This window comes from Lineus longissimus, chromosome 5, assembly GCF_910592395.1.
Source record: "Lineus longissimus chromosome 5, tnLinLong1.2, whole genome shotgun sequence".
Lineage (NCBI taxonomy): Eukaryota > Metazoa > Nemertea > Pilidiophora > Heteronemertea > Lineidae > Lineus > Lineus longissimus.
The window spans coordinates 23,204,708-23,232,592 of NC_088312.1; the positions used below are offsets into that span (position 1 = coordinate 23,204,708).

A 27,885-nucleotide genomic window follows, 5' to 3' on the forward strand; every position below is an offset into this window, starting at 1 on the left:
AGGAAAATCTTATCCAACTCCTGCAGGAGCGTTTTCAGTCCTTTGCCATCTTTTTCACTTAGTTTCTCTACCTTGATTTCGACAGCTCGTGCACGGGCTTGACCTTGTAGTGTAAGGGCAACAGGTAGTGCCTGCTTTGTGTCAGCTAAATCAGTCATTGTTTGCCATATAGCCAGTTCGTTTTTCCATGTTTCATAGTCCATCCCTGGGGTGAAAACTGGTGGGTTCTTGAAATTTGAAGCCGCCATCTTGGAATTTTATGTCACTGTTTGAAAGTCAAGAGATCCGTGAAATCCTGAATTGCTCTGCTACCATGAAAATATCTGAGTAACCACTCACTTTGTACTTCAGCTATGATCCCTTGTGGTACCTTGTAACTTATCTGCTTGTCCGGGCCGGCCAGATTCCCATTCCTTTGGATCACTTTAGTTGCTCACCTAGCTCCTTCTGTCTTACCATGTGCTTTTCCCTGTCCAGATCACGGGTGTTTGGTCTAACACTATGGTCACTGCCACCAAAGTCATGGTGGTATGGTCTACTAATTATCAGTCATGACAAAACCAACACGGCTTATCTAAGGCAAACCTGACCGACACCATCTTAGAATTTGCTTGTGATTGTCCTGGTTGTGACAATTGTCCTCTGGCTGCAGCCTCGGTTACTGCTGCAAAGCTGCCCTTGCTCCTGGCCGGTTTGCTGACATTACCCGCGGGAGCGCTACCCTTGGATCCACCGGACATGGTTGTGCTCATCAGAGCGTCTCTGCTGTACAACGGATCGTTCGCCTTAGGTGCCTCTTTTCGTACAAGCTCTACCAAATCGTTGAATTTAACAGTTTCCCTTTTTGATTTCTTGTCATCAGCAATTCCACTGAATTTTCTTTGAATAAAGAGCGGTAATTTGGAAACTAGTCGTCTGAGATTTTCTGAGTACTCAAGAACCCTTATCGCATTAATACTCATTACCGCGTTCTGACACTCTGTAAGAAATATTGCAAAACTGTCCAAAGCCTTTGCATTATCGGACCGCACAACTGGCCAATCGAGGGCCTTCTTGATGAAGGCGTTAGCTACTATATCAGTGTCCCCGTATCGCTTCTCTAGCTCGGCCCAAGCAGCCTTATAACCGACCTCAGCATCTAGACAGCTATACCCGGCCTCCCTTTCCGTAAATTGTTCTCGAAAATTCAGTCTCTCTTCGTTGGTTGTTGTGTTGCTAACAACACGAGCTTGGAACTGCCTTAAAAATCGTCTGTATTGTAGGGGGTCCCCAGCAAAATTTTTAAGATCGGGGACTGGTTTCCTCCGCTCCTTCACTACGGAATCTACTTGTGAAGGAGCTGGTGTTGAATATTGAACCACGGGGCTAGGAACTTCATTCCCAGCTACACTGAAAAACGGATTGTTGGATTCGTAGGCTGGATAGCAGTAGTGTACCGACGATTGAGGACTGTATTATAAATTGTTCTGACTAATCTAAGATAGGTAATCTTAGCAGTTCTTGGCAACTGGAATCTGGGTCCGGCCTCGTAAGAATATTCAGCAGGCGGTCCTCGATTCTGTTGTCATCATCGGTCCTCCTCGTAAGGGGCAGCTTTAGTTTAAGTCTCAGTTCGGTGTGACCTTACAGGTCATTTAACATTAATGCCTGAGTGCTCTTAACTATATGGCACTATCAATGTTTACTAACAAGCTTTTACCTTAGTAAATGCTTAAAACGTATATAACTGAATGCCAGTATGAACAACTATCTAAATGTCAAACTGGACTAATTAATAGTGAACTCACAACATTTACTCTGTTGACCTCGTCTGGCTTTTCACCCGTCTCATCAGTTCAGCAACATCTCGGGGGCTGAACAACGACTTCCATCAGCAGATTACATCTACGGCAGCGACATCTACAGCAGGCAACGTCTAACATTGGTTTGACGGTACTATCGACAGGTTTCAAATGACGTTGGACTAACGACTGGACGTCACTGAAGCATCAACGGGGTACGAATCGCATCTGGTTAAACGACTAGAAATCATCTATAATGGCGACATCTATCTTCCTAAACGTGGTAAATGTATGGCAATTCTAGATGAAACGTATCCCCTCAAGACTGGGCAGCTCGAACAATAACTAACAGCTCCCAAGCGGCGACACCTTTTGGCACGGTGGGACTGGTCAACCAGTTGTGAGTCACTGGTGTTTTAAATGCACTGTGCAAATGCACTAAATATTGAGCTGCCGGCTAATTCCGACACTAACAGCATGTAACTGAAGACGGTGTACTGTACAGTGTACATCCGCCATAATATGTTTAAAAGACTAACGAGTCAATCAAAGTCTAACTAAAGTCCTTAAAAACATGGAAAATAACACATTAAAATTCAGTTCAGTTATATAATAATTTGGCCAACGTTCAGGAGAGAGGTTTTTGAGTTTATAAGCCTAGGGGATCCCCTGCCAATTAATTATGATATTATTTACGACGGAGATTTCAAAATGGCGACCACGTCTTCAAACTTGAAATGTTTCAATGAATTGATTTAAAAGTTCACTTTTCGGTGGATACAAGCTGCTTACTCTACTCTTCTCTTCTCTGGGTGGTTGGTCTGTGAAACAGCAGGCTTCGTTCTTCTGTACTCTAGGCGTGACGTTCTCGAATTTAGGGCGTTTTCCAATCTCGTAAAAAAGGCGATCCTCTCTCCGTGAAGACTTTCTAGTGTGTGGCCAAGGTTCAACTCCGAGCGCCGCGAAGCCCGAAAAAACCAACCAATCAGGGCGCTCGATGACGAAACGACCTTGACCCTCATAATAATATTTACAGCAGACTACATCGTCAGCACAAGTAGCCATCCGAGACGCGACTGTTAATGCCAGGATCAGTGTCATGTACCACTGGCCTTTTCTCAGCTGGGGACTTAGCAGGAGCAACGTCACATCCTTGGCTGTCCCAACCTTCACACAAACCCTGGTTGTCTGGCAAGTTGCCAACATTATCTTTATTTGCACATACTAGTGAGTTTATCAGTGGCTGAGCCAATGGCTTGAACTCTAGGGCAATGGGATCGAAGATTACCCCCTTTGGTGTAGAGGATAGTCCGTGTGTCTAATTCCTCCATCAGGATATTGTCTTCTCTTTCACTCTTTTCCAATTCTTCCAAGATCACTACCTTGGCATCAGCAACCCTGATTTGAGTGTTTAACTCCAGTTCTTCTTCTCTCAGTCGCAGTTGGAGCTTCTCTTCTTCGATTTTCGACCTTTCTTTGAAGGCTGCCGCCCTTGTTTCTAGTTCGGCCTTTAACTGAATTTCCTTCTCTCTTGCCCTTCTGACTGAAGAGTTGGTCCCGGACCCTGATCGGCTGGACTTGCTCGATTTTTTACTTTCACCCGTACGAGATGCTTGGTAACGTCCCACCATGGCGTTATCGAGTTTTCTTAGATCAGCCTCTGCCCTGCTCAACCACTCTACTATCGTAGCCTTGAATTGTTTAAGTTTAGAGGTTGTTGAAGTCCCCCAACAGGGCTTCGACTTCCTGTTGATTTTTTAGCAGGCGTTTCAAAACATTGTTTCTTAGTTTACCCTTCGATTCCTTAACATATTCAAGTCCCTTATCTGTTAGTTTTTGGACACGTTTGTCCATACCTTGATCTTCTTGATCCATGTTGTTCTTCTCGGCTTCAAGGACAGGGGGTTAATCGATATTTTCCTATCTTGCCTCTTTCTTCCGTCCGGGGGATGAGTTTACTATAACGACTCCGATGTCCTTTTAATGTTTTCTTTATTAAACTATCAGAATCATCACGTAAACTGAAAATACAAAGACAACAACAGTATAAGACAAAGTCACATCCTAAGAAATTGTCCTTATTGAAACTTACAGTAAGGTGCTGCCACCTATATTAACTTGACGGAACCAAAAAGAACTTGCAGTATTGAATGAAGACAAACATGTAGACAACCGAAAACGTCCTCAAAACTTACAAGCACCCAACATAGGCTAGCAAAGATGCAAAAAGAGCTACAGCGCTCGTATACTATTGACATACAGGACAAAATTACCAAAAACAAGTCTATAACTATGCCGCTTATCTAACATTACGAAGTGCGGCTTCCTGCGGCACACACCGAATGTCACATGGCGTATTCGCGACATTTTCCTCCGATAAGAAAGACGAAATTCTAATGTATTACTCGTACTCAAAGGTAGCCACCAGCAGTTCTAGTATGTCTTAATATAATATTGCATAGATTTACCTCAAAATCTGGACCTGTCTTGTCAAGAATAGGTTAAATTAACCACCAAAAGGTCCGTAAAAATAAAACAAGTGTTTTCTGTCAAAAAGTCTATTGCGAAGCGACAATAACCAAACTATACTGAATGTCCCAAAAAATAAACCACTATATAATGCGCCGAAGACAAAAAACCTAATCATAACCAACGGTTGTTACACCAGTTGTTTGCTATAATTGAGAAAAGTTTGTTATCAGATTTTAAAACTCAGAGGCTCATGCCAGTGAGCATGTTGCGCATTTTAATAGTAATAGTAGCTCGAATTGGGCACATGGCTTGAAAGGTTTAAAACATTGACCTGTGATAAAAAGGGTGAGTTTCTGGGAATGGCCTGCAAAGGCAATTGCATTTTCTCACCCATTTTTTCACAATCAAATATTGTTTATGATGTAAAATGTATGATGTAAATAATGAAGTAAAAATGTACAACATAATAAGAAAGTACTTCTTTGAAGTTATTTATGTTTTGTTATGGTAAAATGAATTACAGGCCCTTACTGTAAACTCACTCAGGAGCTGTCCGACCGTCAAATGGCAGCACCCGCTGGATCTGTCATATTCATAGTCCCCTGCTGTAAACTCACCCGGCCAGGAGCTGTCTGGGCTTCAAATGGCAGCACATGCTGGATATATCAATATAGGACAGCCCCCCCCCCCCCCACTATAAACTCACCCAGGAGCTGTCTTAACCTAAAATGTGGCAGCACCAGTGGGACATATCAGTCGGCTACCATCCTACGTGTTGGTCTCTACTGTAAACTCACCCAGGAGCTATCGCCTCTTGATCATGTGAATCAAATGCTGGTCTGGAGGTCTCAGAAGCCCACTTTGTCCCCTCCAATAGATCTAAGACATGCCTTTTCCGAGGCCGGGATGGATGTACGCTATCCTGATTCAAATATTATTCATCATTCTCTTCGTTGGCCATCTTCTTAGGTGCCTGAGATTAAAAATAAACATCGTCACTGAAAAAAAAACACCATGTCCTTTCACTAAGACGAGAATATCGTCTGAATCGGATTCTGGGTCGTGTGAAGACAAGTCTCAAATGGTCTGTGAGAGGTGTCTAAATGAACTCTTTGCGACCTCGATGTCAATCGTCAGAGATAACGCCCAAGTGGGAACAGGTTATGAAATTCGGCACGCGGCGACTTGTCGTAGCGGACAATTCAAGCGATTTTTGCAAAGCGACAAATCGCGTCAGTGACCGATTCGTCTTTTACAGCGACACTATACGCACTCAACCTTGTGCTGAGGGGATCTTCTTGCCCACCAGGCACTCCAGTTACAGCTTCTCAGCTACACAGCTGGTCACATGTCTTTGAGTAAAACTGATTGGTCAAGAGCCTTCTTGCGTCGATAAAACATGTCTGTAACTGTTACATGGACTAAGTGACCTCTATTGAATAATCAGCGTTTTATATTGTGACCTCTGATCCTCTGAATCCAGACGATCACGTGATAATAAGGCATTGTCCCATGAGAGTTTGCGAATCTGCAAAATCTGTCGCTGACGATCGAGAACCATCGTACATATCATGGAAGTAGTCTAGGTGCCAATTAAGGTGGTGACCTTGGCCGTTGGGGTCAAGGTCGAGAATGACGTAATAATTGAAATCAACACAAATGAACCAGTCGGGGGCCACAAAGTGACTTTATTAGCACCAGGTCAACCAATGAACAATTCAAATCGTGAAACAGCAATAATTCATAAAAATATACGGTTATATACAATGGCCGCCAAAACAACAGAAACGATCTTATTTCCTCACTTTCAGATATGATGAAAAACATCAGCCATGCTTGCAACCAGTCGACAATGAGGAACTTGAAAGTGGTAGATGGTGATAAGAAAGTAACTCCCAGATAACTGAAACTTTCTTTGTAAACCGTATCTAGGATAATTGATATAATGTTGAAGAAAAAACTTGATTCCGAAAGCGTTATGGCAAGATATGGCAAATAACAGGAACCAGACCAGCCGGTGCCAGTGGCTCTCGCATGTGAATAGACTGAAACCAGCTCCCGACAAAGACTCATTATGCCAACCAGCATCAAAAAGACAGGCGTGCCAGTCTAGCTAAAGGGGGAACTACTCAAATGACAGGACGCTACGCTCGCTCTCCTAGTTAAAATAAAAACAGAGGTTTTTGAGCGGAGCAACTGGATCACGTTCTGTACGTTTCTAAAAACCTTGTTTCAATACTTCCGCTTTCAAGTTCCTTTTCGACCAGATTAGCAATACATGCTTTAATCACGACCATTTTTCCTGCATGTCTTACATCCCAATGAGCATGAACGTGGTACGAGTTAGAATGCTGGAAATAATGCATGCGTCCTCAAGGCTCGCACCAAAAGCGTTTTCATTTCGTCACCCGCAGGGTACTGCATGCGACTGCCACAACGCATACCATTGCAACTCTGCTTTGTCATTTCAAGCCACATTTTACCAGACAAATCATATATCGCATGCGTTGTTATATTCATGCCATATCGCGTCAAATCGCATTCGGTGCATTTATGAGATTCTGGCTTCAGCCTTCTTTACGTCCAGTTGGCAAGGAATATAACAAGGAATCACCAAACGGCGCATGTGATAAAGAAAAAGGTCACAATCATAGTTATATCACAATTAAGATTATACAAGTTATATCAAGTAAGTATATAATCCATCCTTCGTTATATTAAGAATCACATTAGATATTTTATGTGTTTTTATGAACACTATATGGGTATCAGTATGGAGGCCACATACGGACGACATGGTCACCAAAGGAAACAGTTCGAGAGTATGCTCTACGGGGTTTACATCAGTTATATTGAGGAAATGGGAGGCGATATGCACAATGTATTACATTTGATAGACAACTCAGTAACAGTTGTTCTTTATGATTTTTTCTTCATGTCTTTCGTAACTCTACACAACGTTCTTGTGGAAAACTATATTCAGTCCATGGTTTGACACGATAGGAGAAATTGAAATTCAAGCTAATTTTATATTTGTATCAAATGACCGGAGTAGGCGTTGAAACCTTGGACTCCTTCTCCATTCCAACTGTAGGTCAGAATAACTTTTGATGGAAAGTCATTTTCTGATTCCAACTGAATGCACGAAAGTTATGGCGATTGTTCATCTAGTCTAGCCCTCTAAATAAAGTTGCCGATAGCTACAAACTGTTTTATATGTACAACAATACAAAATTCCAAAATTCTAAGACTAATTGAATCTTCTTTTTCATTTCCCATATGAAAATATTCAATATTCGTTCTGTTAAATAATTTGTATAAAACATGAGCGTGTACTCAGTTTTTGGTGGTAGTCGACGTTTTGGCCAGACAATCGTTGTAACTGGTGATCACTGAGCTCCAGAAATATCAAGTGCATACGCAATGTCTCAAATGTCATCTGCTGTAACTAGGCATGTCAAGACAAAAAAAAAAGATTTTTTTATTGAAGCCAAATAATGGTTATACTCAATGAAACTGGGGCACCGACATTTACTGAGTACACACAGATTTTTGGCGTGTGTCCCACACATTTGTGTCGAGACACCACATCACCATATATCAAGGATGGTTCCCAACAACGCCACTAGGGGGAAGCAGTCAGTGCTCATGCGTGTTCACGCAATCCCAAATACAGATATAGTATCGACTGTGAGGAAACTTGCTTTAAGAAATTACGACAGATTTGCAGACATCCACGTCTTTGCGTAAAATATGATATTAAGACACACTGACTGTTTCCACTTCGATTTTTGTCTTGTCGCACGACGAGGCAAAACCGCTGCGTGGATGTACAGCCCGGTGTATGCAACAGCTCCCGTGCAGTCCGGTTAGGCTAATTTAGGGTAGGTTTCCACTCAGTGCGATTGCGAGAACGCGTGTGACCCAGACTTGGTGTTATTGTTCATATTATTGATCATTGATCATGTTATTGATCATAATTGCAAGAATATTCTGCAATACCTTTAATCTTTGTGAAATATACATGTACATTTTCGAATTCAAACATTACAATACAAAACATTAATTTATTACCATAACAACAGCCGTGCAGGAACGAAACATGAATGATACTATATCATAACTGAAGTTAAATGTGCGCATTTGTATCACAATTTTAAATACATAACACAATTTGCTTTGATATACTTTTATTAAACGAACCGGTTATATTCAATAAGTACTAAAATACCATAAGTACCAGCTATTTTTGCGATAAAGACACACCAATATTTCCGTCTCTATTGCACTGATATGCTTATGATACACTTGCCCATGTTGTTCTTTTAACATCTCCCTTGAAATATTTAAAGTTCTTTAAAATTGCTGCGTCTTATTCGCAAGAATCTCCCTAGTCAATCGAAGAACAGTTATTTTAGTCCTGGCCCCAGTAAACCTCGTTCAAACATCCAAACTATTATATACTTCTTTTTTTCACCAACAAAAAGAAGTGCTATATTTTTAAAGAAATTGGCCAGTCCAGTCATTTTCACCAACTTTTCATCTTTCAATCACAATTAAGCCTATTCTATTGCAACATATCTAGAAGGGGGTCACATGACACTTATTAAAAGAACTGTGGACCAATCACCAGCTTGTTCCATCATCTTAAAGATGGAAAAAGTTTGCAACAGTTAGGGAAACAATAAAGAGGAATTACTTCCAAAAGTAGGGTTTATTATTAAAAAGAACAACCGTATACTTTTTTAAATAAATAACCCTCCAACAGATTTCAGAACTCATAGCCAATAAAAACCAGCTTACCCTGCCGTCGTTCTTCTTAAGTAACCATATACAACACACACTGATAAAGAGCACTTAAATGAAGTTACAAAACTCGACTGGCCAAATTACCAATACACAATCCTTTTAAACAAGTTTGTAGGAAAACTCGGTGGGTTTGTCATAATTCCAAATTCCTAAGATGCACACCAAACACAGTGCTGTATACTTCGCGTTTTTTGCGAATCCACTTTCAAACGCCAACTTAAAAAGTTAGAAAAATGTAAATTTCGGCAGCAAGCACGATATCTCGTCTGCTGCTAATTGAATATGTTAAGCGTGGCAAACATTTCTCGCTTACTATCATTCTGTAGTTCATAAATCACTTTTGAGTTCGGTTTGCATCTTACAAATAGAACAAATCACGTGACCACGTATGGTCCATCACGTGACCACGTATGGTCCATCACGTGACCACTAATCACTTTACCAAAAACATCGGTTCAAGGTGAATTTGACCAAAATGTTTACATCTCCCGACGAAACCAACATGTGAACCTACGATGCAATCTATTGAGCAGTAGCATCAACTGTACTATTCATACTTTTTAAACTTGCAACACTTTTCAAGGTACAAGCTCATCAATCTCACGGTGTCAAGTTCGGAGATGCACTCTATATAAATCTAGCTACACTTAAAAAATGTTTGTAGTCTTAAATCTCACTGAGTTGATAACACAGAGTGTGTTTAGATCATCCTTTCAAATCATACATCTAAATCCACCTACACTATCCCAGGACAGTGGTTATTGTTCGTCTTCAAATGTCCATAGTTAGACAACGAAATGCCTCATTTTGCAGAAAAACATTTACAATACCGATTCTGATGTGTTCAATACCTACCAACGCTCTGGCAACCAGCAGAGCAGTGGCTACATTTCGGCTTCGTTAAAGTTCATCGCAATAGATGACTAAACATCTTATGCCGTCTAAAACACTTCCAAAGGAAGAGAAATGTCCAAATCATCACTCACTTTAGTCGCCTCATCAACTGCCAAATGCGCAACGAAATCATCTTTCCTTGTTTATCAAAAACACCATTCTTATTTAGTAACCGTTTGCGACCACATAACAATCAACCTGAGAAAAAGAAATGTCTCAGTGCTAAGCCTACAGAAGGCACTTTCAATTGACCCCAAACGTGATGGGTGTCAAACATTCAAAATGGCCGCCAGATTCAACCCAGCAGTCTTGCGTTGTGATGCAAAAGCTTGGCATTCTGGCCATTTGACCATGAATATACGGTAGATCTCCAGCCAATGTATGGGCTTCATCTGACTCTGCTTACGGACGCTTGAGACTGTGCCACATGGCAATCGCCTTACGGAAATTCCCGGTCATGTCAGTCCAGTGTTTTGCGCCCGCTGACAGACCCTCCTGCGATATCACGCACATACCAACCAGTTCATTGTGGCCGAGGAGATCATAATCCATCACTGCAATCTCCAAGGCAACCCTCGGAAGCATTTCCGCTGGAACGTTGAAAACAAGAGCCTCGTTCCAGACCGGATTTCGTGTATTCTTCCTCACGGCGGTCTTCTTTTTCTTGATTTTCTTGCCGTTGACGCTCAGTGAGACTCTCACAAATGGATCTAGAAAGCGCCAAGAACAGATCGTATCATTAATTGTTGAGTGATAAAATAAAACTTTGCTAAAAGGTAAAACTAAAACGTCTGTACGAAGAGCTTCACAAAAGGTTGTGCATCAAAATGATTGGACAGCAACCAGTATAGGAGAAGAAAAATCTTTCAAAAAATTCTCGTAAATGTCCACCGAAGTCGGCAGGATCCAGCTTCTTTGTTGTGGTCAAATCGGTACCCTTAACTTTAAACTCACCTGATGAGCTTGATGCTGTTGCCATCTCGGCCATCTTCAAGTCCTGTGCCTTCATGATGACCACTGTCAGCCTCTCCGCCGACGGCAGGTAGCTCAAGGACACCAGCAGCTCGCCAAGGTCGCTCTCAGTCTGCAAGCAAATGCCAACAACATGAGACGTTGGACCAAGAAGTAGACAATGCTTTATCCAAGGCGTGACGAGCTTAAAAACTTAACAAGTATGATGCCAAGTTGGGGAATCTGATTAACCACTGAAAATATAAGGCTGAGAAAGTTAGAGACTGAAATATTGGTGGTCACTCAAACAGATGCATAACATACGTGCATGTAGAAATGAACGATGTTCTTCAGGCGCCATGAAGAAAAATTGCGACCTGGTTGAAATATATACTGGCCATGATTGCTAGCAATAATTGAACGATAAATCAAGATACTAAGGTTTGCGATGGTTGTAAAACAGTATGACAGAGGAAAGTTCAGCTAAATTATTTTATAGCACACTAGGTCAAATTTGTCCTCCGAGATACTTCAAGCACTTCACAGAACGTCTGGGCAAATCAATGGAATGACAAAGGCAGGAAAGTGGAATGATTAGCATTACAAGGTGATGGCTATGCCTTAGATTCACTACATGACTGCACCAACCTCAGTCACCAAGCTATAATGACACCCGAGTTTTGTCGCTTCGCTCATTGCTTACTTTATCTGAATGTACCTTGCTTATGTCAAAATCTTAACAAGCTTCCATTTGATTCCAATTCTTGCATTTCATTCTTACATTCGGCGTTCTTAAATTACATCTTTACATTCTAACATTACGTTTTACATCTTTACATTCTAACATTACGTTTTACATCTTTACATTCTAACATTATGTTTAACATCTTTACATTCTAACATTACGTTTTACCCACCTGCTCATGTTTCTGTACGTCACTCCATATCTCCAAACTGGTGCTAACGTCAACTTGAGCCAAATCGAGGCTGACGCAACCGATGACGTCATGCCTCGAGAACTTGTCATAATTGTAGATAAAGAACGAGATGGTCCTATCGGCGAGATCTTCGAAGGTCACCGGGAACTTGAAGTACTCGTCAAAGACTGGGTTGATTGTCCTCCGTTTAAGGGACGTCTGGCGGAGCTTGGTGTCGATTTCAGGACTCAGCACCAATTTGACATACGGGTCACTCAAGCCGGCAGTGTCTACGGGTGGCAAGTCTTGGGCTGGAAAAAAAGATCAGTTATGACATTGCTTCAAAGTCAGATTGGCCCCTTATATAGCATTAGTGATAATAGATAAGACAAAATGCCATAAAACGTCTAACGCAGCAGTCTGACCAGTGCCTGAACGAACAACTAAAGCACAACAATCCTTAACTGCACGGCTTCAAGTTCTGCCCAAGCTATGTGGTACCGAGGACTGAGGTTGTGCATTCAAATTCCGGTTGATCCTTGAAGAAAGTAGGCCTGCCAGGCAGTTTTCCTCAGCTGTTAGTTACCCCTGCGAAATTCGACTGGAAATTGTCGGCAAAAGCCGGCAATTTCCACCTAATTCCAAACTATTTTTCCTTGCCAGGAGGCTGGAATTAGCTGGAAATTCCAGAAAATGTCAGGGCTGGAGTTTGGCGGTATTTTGGTAAATGGCAGTGCCAGAAAATGCCAGCTCTGGAAAAAGCTGGCATAACCTGGCATTAGCTGGAACCTTTAAATTTCCAGAGCTGGAATTAGGTGGAAAAATCTTGACCCAGGCCTTCCAGCTGATTACCAATGTCAGGGCTGTCATTTATTGGAAATAGCTGGCATTAGTTGACATTAGCTGGAAATTACAAATTCAGCATGCAACGAGGAATGTCAGGGCTGTCATTTACTGGAAATAGCTGGCATTAGTTGACATTAGCTGGAAATTTAATATTGAGTATGTGACCTGCTCTACGTTTGAATCGATCAGAGCACTGCACACTAATAAACAGGCGTTTTTTGTCACTCAACAGTGACTCTGATTAGAATCGTTGTGATATGCAACAAGAAGATCTCTTGTCGTGGAGTAAAACCAATAATCGCTTAGTTTTGACTTTGCTGATTGCAATCTTGTCACACGCACCTGCGATTATCACCACAGACAGGCAATTTTTCACATGCAAACATGATTGCATGTTGATTGTGCTTGATCCCAGGCCGTGCGATTTCCAATTCTAATTCAATTTTGATGGCATCTGCAATTATAACTGCAAACAAGCAATTTCTGTCACACAGAAATATGATTAAAGGTTGCAGGTTGATTTTGCTTCCAACAGAGGTTGCTAGGATGACCAGTTCTTGTTGCGGGCACCTGAAATTATCTATGCAAACAAGTGATTTATGTCACTTGCAAACATGATTGCTGTGGCATTATCAAGTTTTGAGCATATATGCCACTGACCTAATCCCTTAGTTTTCTGACACAATCTTGTCACACTGTAATAATGTAAATATCATTCTTGGTGTGTGTTGAATGGACTTAGACGAGCATAAGAGGCCCTATCATATAAAATGTAAGATTATTGCTTCACTGAGGCTCCTTGCAGACACCTCTGCCAGGCGGACACTTCCCCATTGCAGATGGTTTAAGTTGCCACATGACCTGGGTTGGAGTGCTCGTCAATGCCGACTGGCGTCGTCAGGGCTCAATGCCCATCCTGGAGACAGCACGTCATTTACATCATAGCTAATTGTGATCAGTTGATACGATGACGTCATTGACAATCACTGACAGGAAAATTTTGCCTCTCGTTTAATAATATAGATAGTGCAAAGTATTCACATTGTAATATTAGGCTCGTAAGTTTGAGGATCATGGATTGACCAGATTGGTGTGAATTGCCCCAGGGCCCATGGAACATATGTAGGCCTACCAATTTTAAGTCCAGACTTTACGAAACGTGCCGCGCTAACAATACGGCCGCCACCGACGATGGACGCCACATCATCGCATAGGCTCACAAGGTGAGCCAAATAAAAAAGAGGTGCCGTTTTAACTGGATACCATGACATCAACATGATGTTAACCACACATAGCACACTCTGTCACTTTGATGTCTGGAGAGCAGGGTTACAGACGGGGACTGACGTCCAAAATGGATGTCCAAATAACATCACTGCACGACCTTGAAAAGAATGATGGAGCAAGCCGACTGTTGATTGACTCCATCACTTACATGAGTCATGAGCTGTGGACATCTCCCATGCAAAATCTTACAGTTATGATACCGTCCGGGTCTACGATCATGCATACAATAATACAGGCTTACAGCACATACACTGATTCAGGCTTCTTCATATGCTAAAAAAACAACCTCAAGGCCTGTCCAGATTACCCTTTTTGCATTCATTTGAATCCTTATGTGTTCCAATTCAATTTGTGTAAACTTTGGATATCTTGATATCGAATTCGGGGTAAAAATCAAGAAATAAGAAGAGCTCCCACATGATTTCTTTGTTTGACTTGAAAATTCAAACCTACTAGTTCCTGTCTGAGGTGTAATGCATCATGGGATAGGTCAGGTGATAAGACCACATGATAGAATTGCATAACATAATAGCAATTTGCATAATGCCAGCAAATGCCAGCTTTTTCCAACAATTGTCAGAAACATCGAATTTGAAATTTCCAGCTAATTCCAGCTCTGACAATCTCATAGTAAAGTGACAGAGATTTCCAGCGCTGGAACTTTTACGAAAAGTAAAGTTCCAGAAAATGCCAAGAATTTCCACCCCATGGATAAAGTTCCAGTTTTTGTCAGCTTTTGCCAGCTATAACTTTTCGATGAAACTCTCTAAATTCAAAGTGTCAGCTTATTCCAGCCAAGAGCTGGAAATTCCAGCTATTTCCAACAAAATCCACCTAAGGTAAAATTCATTTCGCAGGGGCAACGAATTCGTTCAGGAACCCAGATACCCTGGATAACTCGACGAGTAGAATTCGCTGAATTATGTCATTTTGATGACAACGATGCGATAGCTAAGCTCAAAGGCAATTAATGCAAGCTTAGTCATTATAACTTGCTGATTACCTACCCTCAATGACATGAACCACTAGATCAGAGGTATTAAAGTCATATTTGACTCGTATATGAAGCCTGCCAAGCCGAACGATGCTGTCCCGGGATTCCTGACGGAGAACAGCGTCCTTGCGTTGGTACAGATCTGGCCGGATCGAACCTGGAACATAATCAAGCTCATAATTAGTAAGCTAATGTCGCAAACATCGTCAATGGCTCGTGCAATTAAACGTCCAGTATATACACTCTTGAAAATAAATATTCATCATCAACGGTTTTTAAATATTTTTTTAAAGCAAGTGTAATGCCTATAAAGAGCGGAAATGTCATTAGGCTTAGCAGTACGCATATACCTCTCCTTCTTTATTTGGCCCTTCCTCGCCACTCAGCAGAATTCAGGCCCAGAACAATACACAGCCTATTGTCCTCAAACAAAGCCCGTTCGCACCTCAACTTGAATTCAGGCCCAGAACAATACACGGCCTATTGTCTTCAAACAAAGCCCGTTTGCACCTCAACCTGAATTCAGACCCAGCACAATACACGACTTGTTGCCTTCAAGGTGACCAACTTCTAGATTTCACACAAGTTAGGCCCTTTTGCGACAGCGTAAATAGATTGGGTATATTCACATCCTCTTGATACTGTGCTCAAAAATTCAAAAGTGTAAACACAGGACATATCAGCCATGCCAAATCATTGTATCCAGCCTTTTAGATCCGTTCTTAGAATATAGCAGCCTGTTGAATGTTTGTGACATGTCAATTAGTGAAGGAGGTCCACAGACCAATATGAAAGCCTAGCGATGTCTTTTTTATATCAGACAACAGAAGGTGCATTAGCTCAAGATACCTCCAGATACATCCAGGCTTGTCAACTCTGAAGATGACTGTAATTATATGTCATTAAAGGATGCTAAATGGCTGACGCATTTCTGACGAATTGGCTCGATTCACAAAGATGTCGTTCTATTGTAATCAGATGCACTTCGGGACTGGAGGGGAAACCGCTTTTGACTTTCACTGGCATTAGTTGAATCCTGGGAGGGCAAACACTGATTCTATGTATCTATATTAAGTTGTTGTTCTTGATTTTACGAAAACGTTAAAAGAACAATTCCAGTCAAGGATATTTTGACATGCTTTCTCCGTAGTCTTTCAATATGCTAAGGGTATCAGGATTAGGATTAGGATCAAACTCAAAATCAGTATTGTTCATAGAGCTAATAATGACGATCAACTTGACATATTTTTTAACCCAGAATTATAAATCCAAATCCAAAGTTAAAAACTGTTGCCTATCGAATATGTAGTTTTTCTTATGTTTTCTTTGCTTCCCGCTAACTTACCTAACGGTACGTCGAATCCGGAACTGTTGGCACTATTGGTGCTACACGCTCCAAGGCTGACCGTGTCAGACTCGGTTGGCGATTCCTTCAGGCGTTCCTTCTGGATGGTCGGGATGGGCCGAGGCTGAACGTTCAGGGACTCCTTCGATACACGGAATTCCTGCAGTGATAAAAGGTTAAAGATGGTCTGTGATCAGTGTCGAGCAACAGATAAGCCAATAGAAGGAACCGGGAATGTGAAGATGGTCTGAGATGAGTGGTCGAGCAACAGATGAGCCAACAGAAGGAACCGGGAAGGTGAAGATGGTCTGTGATCAGTGTCGAGCAACAGATAAGCCAATAGAAGGAACCGGGAATGTGCATATGGTCTGAGATGAGTGGTCGAGCAACAGATGAGCCAACAGAAGGAACCGGGAAGGTGAAGATGGTCTGTGATCAGTGTCGAGCAACAGATAAACCAACAGAAGGAACCGGGAAGGTGAAGATGGTCTGTGATCAGTGTCGAGCAACAGATAAACCAACAGAAGGAACCGGGAAGGTGAAGATGGTCTGTGATCAGTGTCGAGCAACAGATAAGCCAACAGAAGGAACCGGGAAGGTGAAGATGGTCTGTGATCAGTGTCGAGCAACAGATAAGCCAACAGAAGGAACCGGGAAGGTGAAGATGGTCTGTGATCAGTGTCGAGCAACAGATAAACCAACAGAAGGAACCGGGAAGGTGAAGATGGTCTGTGATCAGTGTCGAGCAACAGATAAACCAACAGAAGGAACCGGGAAGGTGAAGATGGTCTGTGATCAGTGTCGAGCAACAGATAAACCAACAGAACGAACCGGGAAGGTGAAGATGGTCCGAGATCAGTGTCGAGCAACAGATAAACCAACAGAAGGAACCGGTAAGGTGAAGATGGTCTGTGATCAGTGTCGAGCAACAGATAAGCCAACAGAAGGAACCGGGAAGGTGAAGATGGTCTGTGATCAGTGTCGAGCAACAGATAAACCAACAGAAGGAACCGGGAAGGTGAAGATGGTCCGAGATCAGTGTCGAGCAACAGATAAACCAACAGAAGGAACCGGGAAGGTGAAGATGGTCCGAGATCAGTGTCGAGCAACAGATAAGCCAACAGAAGGAACCGGGAAGGTGAAGATGGTCTGTGATCAGTGTCGAGCAACAGATAAGCCAACAGAAGGAACCGGGAAGGTGAAGATGGTCTGTGATCAGTGTCGAGCAACAGATAAACCAACAGAAGGAACCGGGAAGGTGAAGATGGTCTGTGATCAGTGTCGAGCAACAGATAAACCAACAGAAGGAACCGGGAAGGTGAAGATGGTCTGTGATCAGTGTCGAGCAACAGATAAACCAACAGAAGGAACCGGGAAGGTGAAGATGGTCTGTGATCAGTGTCGAGCAACAGATAAACCAACAGAAGGAACCGGGAAGGTGAAGATGGTCTGTGATCAGTGTCGAGCAACAGATAAACCAACAGAACGAACCGGGAAGGTGAAGATGGTCCGAGATCAGTGTCGAGCAACAGATAAACCAACAGAAGGAACCGGGAAGGTGAAGATGGTCTGTGATCAGTGTCGAGCAACAGATAAGCCAACAGAAGGAACCGGGAAGGTGAAGATGGTCTGTGATCAGTGTCGAGCAACAGATAAACCAACAGAAGGAACCGGGAAGGTGAAGATGGTCCGAGATCAGTGTCGAGCAACAGATAAACCAACAGAAGGAACCGGGAAGGTGAAGATGGTCCGAGATCAGTGTCGAGCAACAGATATGCCAACAGAAGGAACCGGGAAGGTGAAGATGGTCTGTGATCAGTGTCGAGCAACAGATAAGCCAACAGAAGGAACCGGGAAGGTGAAGATGGTCTGTGATCAGTGTCGAGCAACAGATAAACCAACAGAAGGAACCGGGAAGGTGAAGATGGTCTGTGATCAGTGTCGAGCAACAGATAAACCAACAGAAGGAACCGGGAAGGTGAAGATGGTCCGTGATCAGTGTCGAGCAACAGATAAACCAACAGAAGGAACCGGGAAGGTGAAGATGGTCTGTGATCAGTGTCGAGCAACAGATAAACCAACAGAAGGAACCGGGAAGGTGAAGATGGTCTGTGATCAGTGTCGAGCAACAGATAAACAAACAGAAGGAACCGGGAAGGTGAAGATGGTCTGTGATCAGTGTCGAGCAACAGATAAACCAACAGAAGGAACCGGGAAGGTGAAGATGGTCTGTGATCAGTGTCGAGCAACAGATAAACCAACAGAAGGAACCGGGAAGGTGAAGATGGTCTGTGATCAGTGTCGAGCAACAGATAAACCAACAGAAGGAACCGGGAAGGTGAAGATGGTCTGTGATCAGTGTCGAGCAACAGATAAGCCAACAGAAGGAACCGGGAAGGTGAAGATGGTCTGTGATCAGTGTCGAGCAACAGATAAACCAACAGAAGGAACCGGGATGGTGAAGATGGTCCGAGATCAGTGCCGAGCAACATATAAGCCAACAGAAGGAACCGGGAAGGTGAAGATGGTCTGTGATCAGTGCCGAGCAACATATAAGCCAACAGAAGGAACCGGGAAGGTGAAGATGGTCGGTGATCAGTGTCGAGCAACAGATAAGCCAACAGAAGGAACCGGGAAGGTGAAGATGGTCTGTGATCAGTGTCGAGCAACAGATAAGCCAACAGAAGGAACCGGGAAGGTGAAGATGGTCTGTGATCAGTGTCGAGCAACAGATAAACCAACAGAAGGAACCGGGAAGGTGAAGATGGTCTGTGATCAGTGTCGAGCAACAGATAAACCAACAGAAGGAACCGGGAAGGTGAAGATGGTCTGTGATCAGTGTCGAGCAACAGATAAACCAACAGAAGGAACCGGGAAGGTGAAGATGGTCTGTGATCAGTGTCGAGCAACAGATAAACCAACAGAAGGAACCGGGAAGGTGAAGATGGTCTGTGATCAGTGTCGAGCAACAGATAAACCAACAGAAGGAACCGGGAAGGTGAAGATGGTCTGTGATCAGTGTCGAGCAACAGATAAACCAACAGAAGGAACCGGGAAGGTGAAGATGGTCCGAGATCAGTGTCGAGCAACAGATAAACCAACAGAAGGAACCGGGAAGGTGAAGATGGTCCGAGATCAGTGTCGAGCAACAGATAAACCAACAGAAGGAACCGGGAAGGTGAAGATGGTCCGAGATCAGTGTCGAGCAACAGATATGCCAACAGAAGGAACCGGGAAGGTGAAGATGGTCTGTGATCAGTGTCGAGCAACAGATAAACCAACAGAAGGAACCGGGAAGGTGAAGATGGTCTGTGATCAGTGTCGAGCAACAGATAAACCAACAGAAGGAACCGGGAAGGTGAAGATGGTCTGTGATCAGTGTCGAGCAACAGATAAACCAACAGAAGGAACCGGGAAGGTGAAGATGGTCTGTGATCAGTGTCGAGCAACAGATAAACCAACAGAAGGAACCGGGAAGGTGAAGATGGTCTGTGATCAGTGTCGAGCAACAGATGAGCCAACAGAAGGAACCGGGAAGGTGAAGATGGTCTGTGATCAGTGCCGAGCAACATATAAGCCAACAGAAGGAACCGGGAAGGTGAAGATGGTCTGTGATCAGTGTCGAGCAACAGATAAACAAACAGAAGGAACCGGGAAGGTGAAGATGGTCTGTGATCAGTGTCGAGCAACAGATAAACCAACAGAAGGAACCGGGAAGGTGAAGATGGTCTGTGATCAGTGTCGAGCAACAGATAAACCAACAGAAGGAACCGGGAAGGTGAAGATGGTCTGTGATCAGTGTCGAGCAACAGATAAACCAACAGAAGGAACCGGGAAGGTGAAGATGGTCTGTGATCAGTGTCGAGCAACAGATAAACAAACAGAAGGAACCGGGAAGGTGAAGATGGTCTGTGATCAGTGTCGAGCAACAGATAAACCAACAGAAGGAACCGGGAAGGTGAAGATGGTCTGTGATCAGTGTCGAGCAACAGATAAACCAACAGAAGGAACCGGGAAGGTGAAGATGGTCTGTGATCAGTGTCGAGCAACAGATAAACAAACAGAAGGAACCGGGAAGGTGAAGATGGTCTGTGATCAGTGTCGAGCAACAGATAAACCAACAGAAGGAACCGGGAAGGTGAAGATGGTCTGTGATCAGTGTCGAGCAACAGATAAACCAACAGAAGGAACCGGGAAGGTGAAGATGGTCTGTGATCAGTGTCGAGCAACAGATGAGCCAACAGAAGGAACCGGGAATGTGAAGATGGTCTGAGATCAGTGGTCGAGCAACAGATGAGCCAACAGAAGGAACCGGGAATGTGAAGATGGTCTGAGATCAGTGGTCGAGCAACAGATGAGCCAACAGAAGGAACCGGGAAGGTGAAGATGGTCCGAGATCAGTGCCAACGGAAGGAACCGGGAAGGTAAAGATGGTCTGAGATCAGTGGACGAGCAACAGATAAACCAACAATAGGAACCAGTGCATGGAGAAGGTTTGTTTGCTTCTTCGTTACAATAATACTACACAAATCAGCCGAGCTTTTGGGCAAACATAACAACAGAGCCTTTTACCGCAATGTATCATCAGTTAAAATCATCATTAGCTACGAACACATGGTTAGATTTATTCCTGCACGAACATCATCTTCTCTTACCTATCCTAGTTTTGTGTGCAACACATAATTGGCCACATGGCTGGTGTATAATTATATCTTCAGCTTCACCAGGAACGAGACTACATGCCTTGGACTACTGATCGATCAATGCCTTTCTCTCATTCCCATACTTCCAATACTTATCTTTAAAGGGCAGCATTTATTTGCCGTTTCCTTTTATCTTCTCAAAGAAGAATATTTCTGAAGAAAACGAATCAGTTGTCTTGGATTTCAATGGACCTATATCAGTCGAATGGTAATTGGGATCAGGAGCTAGGGGTTTGAACATCGCTAGAACAAAAAGTCGACGAATTCGCTAACCGCTGTTTACTGTATTTAGATGTCTCCTATTCGGGGTGGATCCGCTTCCACATGTTTTGGGGGAAATGCAGAAAAAAGCCATCTTTGTGTCTAGGTTGTCAAAATACGGTGTGCCTACTTGATAAAACTTGAGAGTAATGGAAAGACTATGTGTATGAAGTCAATACATCGAAAAAGGTTTCTAAATTTAAGTTCTGGTTGCGCATTTCCAAAGAAGAGTTGCGTCAAAATTGCAGAGCCTTCTGAGAAAATGTAAAAATAAGCTTGTTTGCCAAAGTGATTCAGGCAAGTAATCATTTTCATGGCCTCGACCGCGAGTGCAAAACAAATGTCGACAAAAGGAAAAACTTTCATCAACGATATTTTCGCCTATTGGCAAGCCTTTGGAGCTTCTAGAAGCATTATAAAGACATTTTTAGATGCTGTCAAAAGTGGCTGACATTTCAGTATCTCCGTATAATTGGTCAATCCGCTTACTGCTCCCTTAGGCGCAGTGCGGTGTCTCTGCAGGTAACTAGGGAAAATAAGCCGCAATCCTTTCTCCAAATGTCACCGTGTTACGGCTGACGTAGTGGTAGTTGCATAGAAGTCACCCTTAGTGTTGTCAGCCTTGTGTCTGTCGGATCAGAAGGGGCTAAAGCATACACCGCCAGTTGAAGATGGGGATTTTAAACTTGTTGGGGGAAGATGGTTCACTTCTTGGTAAAATGAGACGTTTGCTGCGGTACGCCTTATTTACAAACTGCAATTTATTGTGAATTACAGTTACAGATATCGAGATGTTGCATTTACTCGCTACCATCTACTGATGACACCTGGCCGAAACTGTTAAAGAACTACACGTAAAACAACCGTGAAATACGCAACCTTATAATTCAGGATCAGATTACGCATTGCAAGTTGTGTTTCAGCGGACTGGCTTACTACGAAAGTAAGCATGGCCCGATTACACTGCGTTCCACTGAAACCAACACACGACACAACTTGCAACATGAAGTCGTGTTACGTGACTCCCATACTGATAGGTGAATACCTATCGTGGCACCTTGTAGTCGGTGAATAGCAGCGTTCCCGGTATAGCAGGGTGAATTGGTACACATACATCGAGTTATTGCTTCTATTTTAGGTTTCCTTTCATTAGCATGATTACTATAACTTTTTCACACACGTATTACTCTGAGTAAAAGGTATATCCGATTTCATGATATCACTCTGTAATACTGATAACGCATAGCTTAATATCATGGAGGTGTTACCACAAGCCAACGCGACCAGAGCGAGGCTTTCTTATTCAACATCATTCCCTGCTAAAATTCGAGTTGCATAAACCGTGCAGTGTCCTTCATCTTGCGAAGTGAGTCTACATACGGTACTTCATCTATAACGACAATCATCATTGAATTGCGTTCCAGAGCAAACAGTTTACAACACCATCATATTGTGACACCTTCTGACAAGCGTCTCTGATTCGCCAAAAGTACAATGTAAAACTTTAATCGGGTTGTGCCGACGGTTTATGAACCTTTTCTTGAAAGCAACCACCTACCATGATGGCACAAAGAAATCATGACCAGATGATTGATATATATCCACAGACTGGTTTTTTTCAATGCGAAATAGGAAACGGGAGCTTCACCTCATCCGCAAGCATATATTAGCCCTACTGCAGGTAGGCCCAGAAATCAATCAGTCGCCTACCTCTAAAATGACGACAAAGTCCTTTCCACTGCACACGTCAACATATAAGTTTGCCGGGGTTCGGTACCTCATAAAAGTCTTAAGGAAAACAAATCGATTAGTAATCCCCTTGTCTTTGGTGAAGACGAGAAACCGTTCATGGAGCTCCATTATCCAGATGGATGCGCATCTAGTATACAAGTCTTCACAAAGGGGCTTATATAACATGTGATGAATGTGTTAGGGAAACCATTTGTCTTCAACACTGAAATCAGTTAAGGTTTGACAAGACAAAGCGTGCGCCTTCTGTACAAAATGTTGTTTGTTATCTTTTACGGCCTGTAAACCTTTTAGGGGTGAATCCCTCCATGTCAAGTGATATTACCAAAATCCACCTTGTATCGCACGTACATGAAGCAGTATAACTTTATGTCAACTTTGGTCAGAAACGCCATCTCATCACAAGTTACCAGATACCGTGTATCTGGTGTGCATGATAGAATATGCTTCACGTCAAGTTTGATGGAATGGAGTTAAGGTTTATTGTAACCCGGTACAACCAACTTAGATCGCTGCTCTTTAAGCTACAGCACGTCTTATTTGACGACATAAGTGTCTGGCATTGTCGGAACAAACAGGGTTCAAATTGCGAAGCTTGTGCATAATCCCCTAAATCATGCAAATGGGGTGTTTTGAAATTCTTGTTGATACCAGGCAAGGCGCATCATAGACTATAGATTCCATAGACCATCATCCCGTGAAGATGAACGCAACTCGAATATCACTAACATATTATCTCTGCTTTTTGTGTTCAGTTCCCGATTCACTTCAAATCGTATATCCAATCATTAGAAATTGATTCAAATCAGTCGTTACGTTTCTTAAAACAAGGACTAATGTGACAGAACAAAAAGTCCGCCAATAAGGCACGTCCCCATGCAATGGATAGTTGGACTGTCACTGATGATGTTGCCAAACCGATACTAACACCTTTACAACAGATAACGTAGAATACTTCTGTGACCTTGAGTTGGACATGGGTTATTATGACCACCATTTCTATCCCACCTCGGATCACCGAGCTTTGCTCACAACAAGATGCTCCGGGGGGAGGGGGGGTTGTCAAACCTGTGTTGTCAACAATGGAAGAGATTTCAACAATGACGTCAGCAGACATCGAAGGGAAACAAAAGTGTTGTCGTCTTACCGTAGCTTTTGGGCAGAACCCCCATGAGACCTTCCTGATGCTGTTGATTGCCTCGGATGCCATAGTAATGCAGTCACCATATGGAGACTAATAGCGAAATAGGATATCGCTGAGATAGATGTAACAAGATGATAGCAATGCCTTTTCCTGACGTCTCAAGATATATAAACGATCTTCCACAAGCATGCGGTTAGGTCTGATAGAAAAAACTTGACTGATTATACATGTACCATAGTATTCGACGGTACAACTGAATAACGTCACGATGTCTACATCCAAAACACGATTTGGCAATGCCGTAACCCTAACGTAGGAAGTAACAACACAGAGATAACTACGTCCAGCTGTAGAAATCGGTCGCAAGATCAACTTTCATATGTTGCACACATCACATTATAAACTAATTGGATGTTCCAAGCGAGAATGTATCCAATTATTAGGAGAACCTGTCAACTTTGCCCGAGGTTTGGTGTTGTCTTTACGTGCAAATGACCTTGGATATATTTCAATATCAAGAGAAAGCTTGTAGGATCACTTTCCATATGGCACAGCTTGGTAACTGATAGTATGTCGCGGTTCTACCTCCTAAATGGTTATTGCTGAAGTACTGATGTCACTGACTGCTGCTGTCATGCAGATGAAGCGCAGTTCATCTCGTCCATGGTGCCTTTTTCTAGTTGCTGTGATGGCTAATACACAGGAGAACAGGGACGAGATAAACTCCCATATGTTTCGGCACAGAAATGTGCTTCCAAACTTTCACGCAGAAGAAAGCTTATCGTTGTTTGTTTTACACTTCAGTCGAGGTGCACGACGAACTGTGCTCTCTATAAAAATGGCCTTGCATAGAGGTGAGGTACTTTGCTGGTCCTGTTCCTCGCATCAGTGTGAAACCAGAATGAACAAGAGAGTTTGTCAACAAACTCCACTGCCCGATATCACATCGTTAGTCCCTGTAGCTGCAGTTTACGGCCACTAGAAATGAGCCATATGTTCCAAGTTTAGTGCCAAACATGTAAGCCTGCGCGATGGTGATTTGAATAAGAAAACACCCCGAGCGGAAGACCATCATGGAAGCAACGTCTTTCTTGACATCATCGCCGCTATGCCTTTCAAGAATAATTAACTGTCACTCTGGTGACAGGCGCTGGCTTCGGTCCTCGTGAACAAGTAAATGAATAGACCAATTAGATACGGTGGTTTCGGTGTTGAGCCGATTATTACAAGCTATCTTCGCTGGAGTAAAGAAGGAAGGAAACACCGGAGGAGAATGGAAATACCAGGAAATGTCTTAATAAACCGGTGTTGGCTGTTATAGTAAAATCCCACATAACGGCTAAGATGGATTGCTGGCAAAACAAAAGATTAGGAGAAATACTAAAGACAAAGTAAAACATTTAGTACAATCCGGTCAGAATAACCCAAGATTCAAAAGTTGCATTTAGCTCGAAATATCCTCTTTGTGAATCATAAAAATCGTATTTTTTAAGCAATAAAAAATCCTAAAGCTAATCGGAACATTATAAATAATCGTTCAGCCAAGATAACCCGAGAACTATTAAAGTATCCAGCTTCCTCACAAAGAATAGGCGAAAAAATCACTGGTTCGCAAATTGAACCTGGTTCCAAAGCCGATGAAGCCAGTTGGGTAGTGCAAACTTGTCTTTGGAAGTAATCAAGAAGGTTACGAGATTGACGCAGAACATCTTCGGCAAATGACCGAGTTGCATCGGTAGACTAGACCTCAGAAGATGGCGCTAAATGCCACGATATGCGTACAGTCCGACTCCACAAGAGGTCGATGCGGATCGATGAAGCCAGAAATGAGCGTAACGGATCAATGCTCCCGTAATTAGAAGTACAATGATTCCATATCACATCGATATGTCTCGAGCAGCAGATCTATTCTCGGACATCGATGAGATACTCAACCTACAGGCCATCTCGACCTGAACTCAAAAGTACATTTTCTGAGCGCGAAAGAAGTGGCCTGAGCTTTGTTACACATCAGTTGATATGGGTATAACCATTCTTTAGTTGGCAATGTAATGACGATTGACGGCAACATTATTTGTTCTGCCTGATTGAAATAAGGATGGTTCATTCCCACTCAGATGCATTTGGGGGCAATGGACTATAAGGATGCCTTATATCTGTAAATTGATTTCACAGTCGAAATTTTGATTACAACATTTTCATACCAAACGTAAATGTTTTCCAACCGGTTTTTTACCACAAACTCATCATCAAAGAGGAGACATAACTTAAGAGATCTAACCTGTTCCTCACATATGGTCGAAATCTAGCTGTTACAAACAGCCAATGTCGGAACACCGGTCTCTCATTTGACAGCATGAACCAGCATGACGCAGCTGAAAAAAGGAAGCACCTGAAGCTATGTCGTCTGCTGTAGAAATCTCGGTAAAGGTCATTACCTACAATTAGAATACCTTTCATCTGGAAGCGCATGGACAAAATGATGAAGACGAGTCTTTTCTTCATAACACTCATATCGGTATACAGGGCAGGAGGATAGTGTATGCATGATAATCACACACAAAATGTACAAGCTAACATGATGGGTTGTTCTGATATCTGAAGATGCAAAAGGTTCAGCAATCAAAACTCAATACCAACCGAATTCAACTTCAAGATGCATTGAAGAAGATGGACAATTAATACTGATCGCTTGCCGCTGATCTGTACTCCACATGCTTGTTGTGGAAAGAAGATGTGAATGCCACTGTCAACATTGACCAATGTCCCACGCATGAATCCTGACACACCAGCTAAGAGAGCCTCAACATAACGGACCGCGAGACAACATCATTGCTTAGGGCAAGGTGCCCATGATGGGACCGAGTGGCCAACATCTAAGTGAAGGACTGATTGCGTCTGTGGGGTGTTGACCGACTGCCGTTACAACCGCAGCTCCAACATGCAGTTTCCATTGACAGCAGGAAATGGATCATCAGCCGACTTGTATTCGCTCACCGTCGAGCGATGGCAGTACTGCTCCTTCACGACGATCACTGTGACCTCCCCATCCTGCTTCCACAATGTATTTCCAGTTTGTCAAAGCAACACGAGATGTCTCCCGTGCGGAGGATGCGGATGTGACAGGCAAAAGCTGATCAATGCAACATTGGAACCAAGGCATTATTGATAAAAGGGTTTTAACGATCACTTACTAGACAATGGACTTGGATATGTAGTGTGATCTACATGTAAATGATGACACTAAATCTGTCTGGGACGCAAATCTAAAGCTCAGTATGAACACAATTACAATTAAAGAACAAACTTGAAAAAATGGTGTTATCACTGCTTCATGCAGTCGAAGTTGGCAAATCTTCGGCTGATACTATGGGAGTTATTAATAATCAAATGCATATACATGTTATCTTTTTTGTGTCACCCAGCACAAACGCACGTAATGAAAAAAATGTATATGTCTTACCTGACTTACTGAGGAAACTTGCATGTAAGAACCCGCCCTGGAAGGGATATACTGTCCAGACCCCTCCACAGACACATCGGAGGTCCCCGCTGATGCCTTCACTTTCCGTTGATAGAGGAAGTAGCGGCAGAGCACGAGGGAGACGACAACAACAACGCCACCGGAAACACCGCAGACGACACCGAGAATAATGGCGGACACCATCTTGAATCTGGAAAATATAATGATAGAATCCTTCTCAGGAAAGAATATCATACACTTTTGACAGG

General features: G+C 42.8%; 1 protein-coding gene across 4 annotated transcripts in view; it reads right to left on the minus strand.

Moving 5' to 3' along the window:
- Nucleotides 1-5,915: 5,915 nt before the first annotated feature.
- The window catches only part of LOC135488459 (synaptotagmin-6-like), a 41,454-nt gene continuing 19,484 nt past the window's right edge, over nt 5,916-27,885 (minus strand). For 2 of the 4 annotated variants that reach the window (XM_064773078.1, XM_064773079.1), the window contains exons 2-7: nt 27,617-27,827; nt 16,297-16,456; nt 14,965-15,108; nt 11,825-12,135; nt 10,911-11,040; nt 5,916-10,666 (exon numbers count right to left, since the gene is read on the minus strand). In XM_064773078.1, the coding sequence (XP_064629148.1) occupies nt 10,359-10,666; nt 10,911-11,040; nt 11,825-12,135; nt 14,965-15,108; nt 16,297-16,456; nt 27,617-27,820 (1,257 nt within the window). In that variant the 5' untranslated portion in view covers nt 27,821-27,827 and the 3' untranslated portion in view covers nt 5,916-10,358. Of the gene's footprint in view, nt 10,667-10,910; nt 11,041-11,824; nt 12,136-14,964; nt 15,109-16,296; nt 16,457-24,156; nt 24,530-27,616; nt 27,828-27,885 lie in introns of those variants that run through there. The other 2 variants (XM_064773080.1, XM_064773081.1) reach the window with 2 other exon arrangements.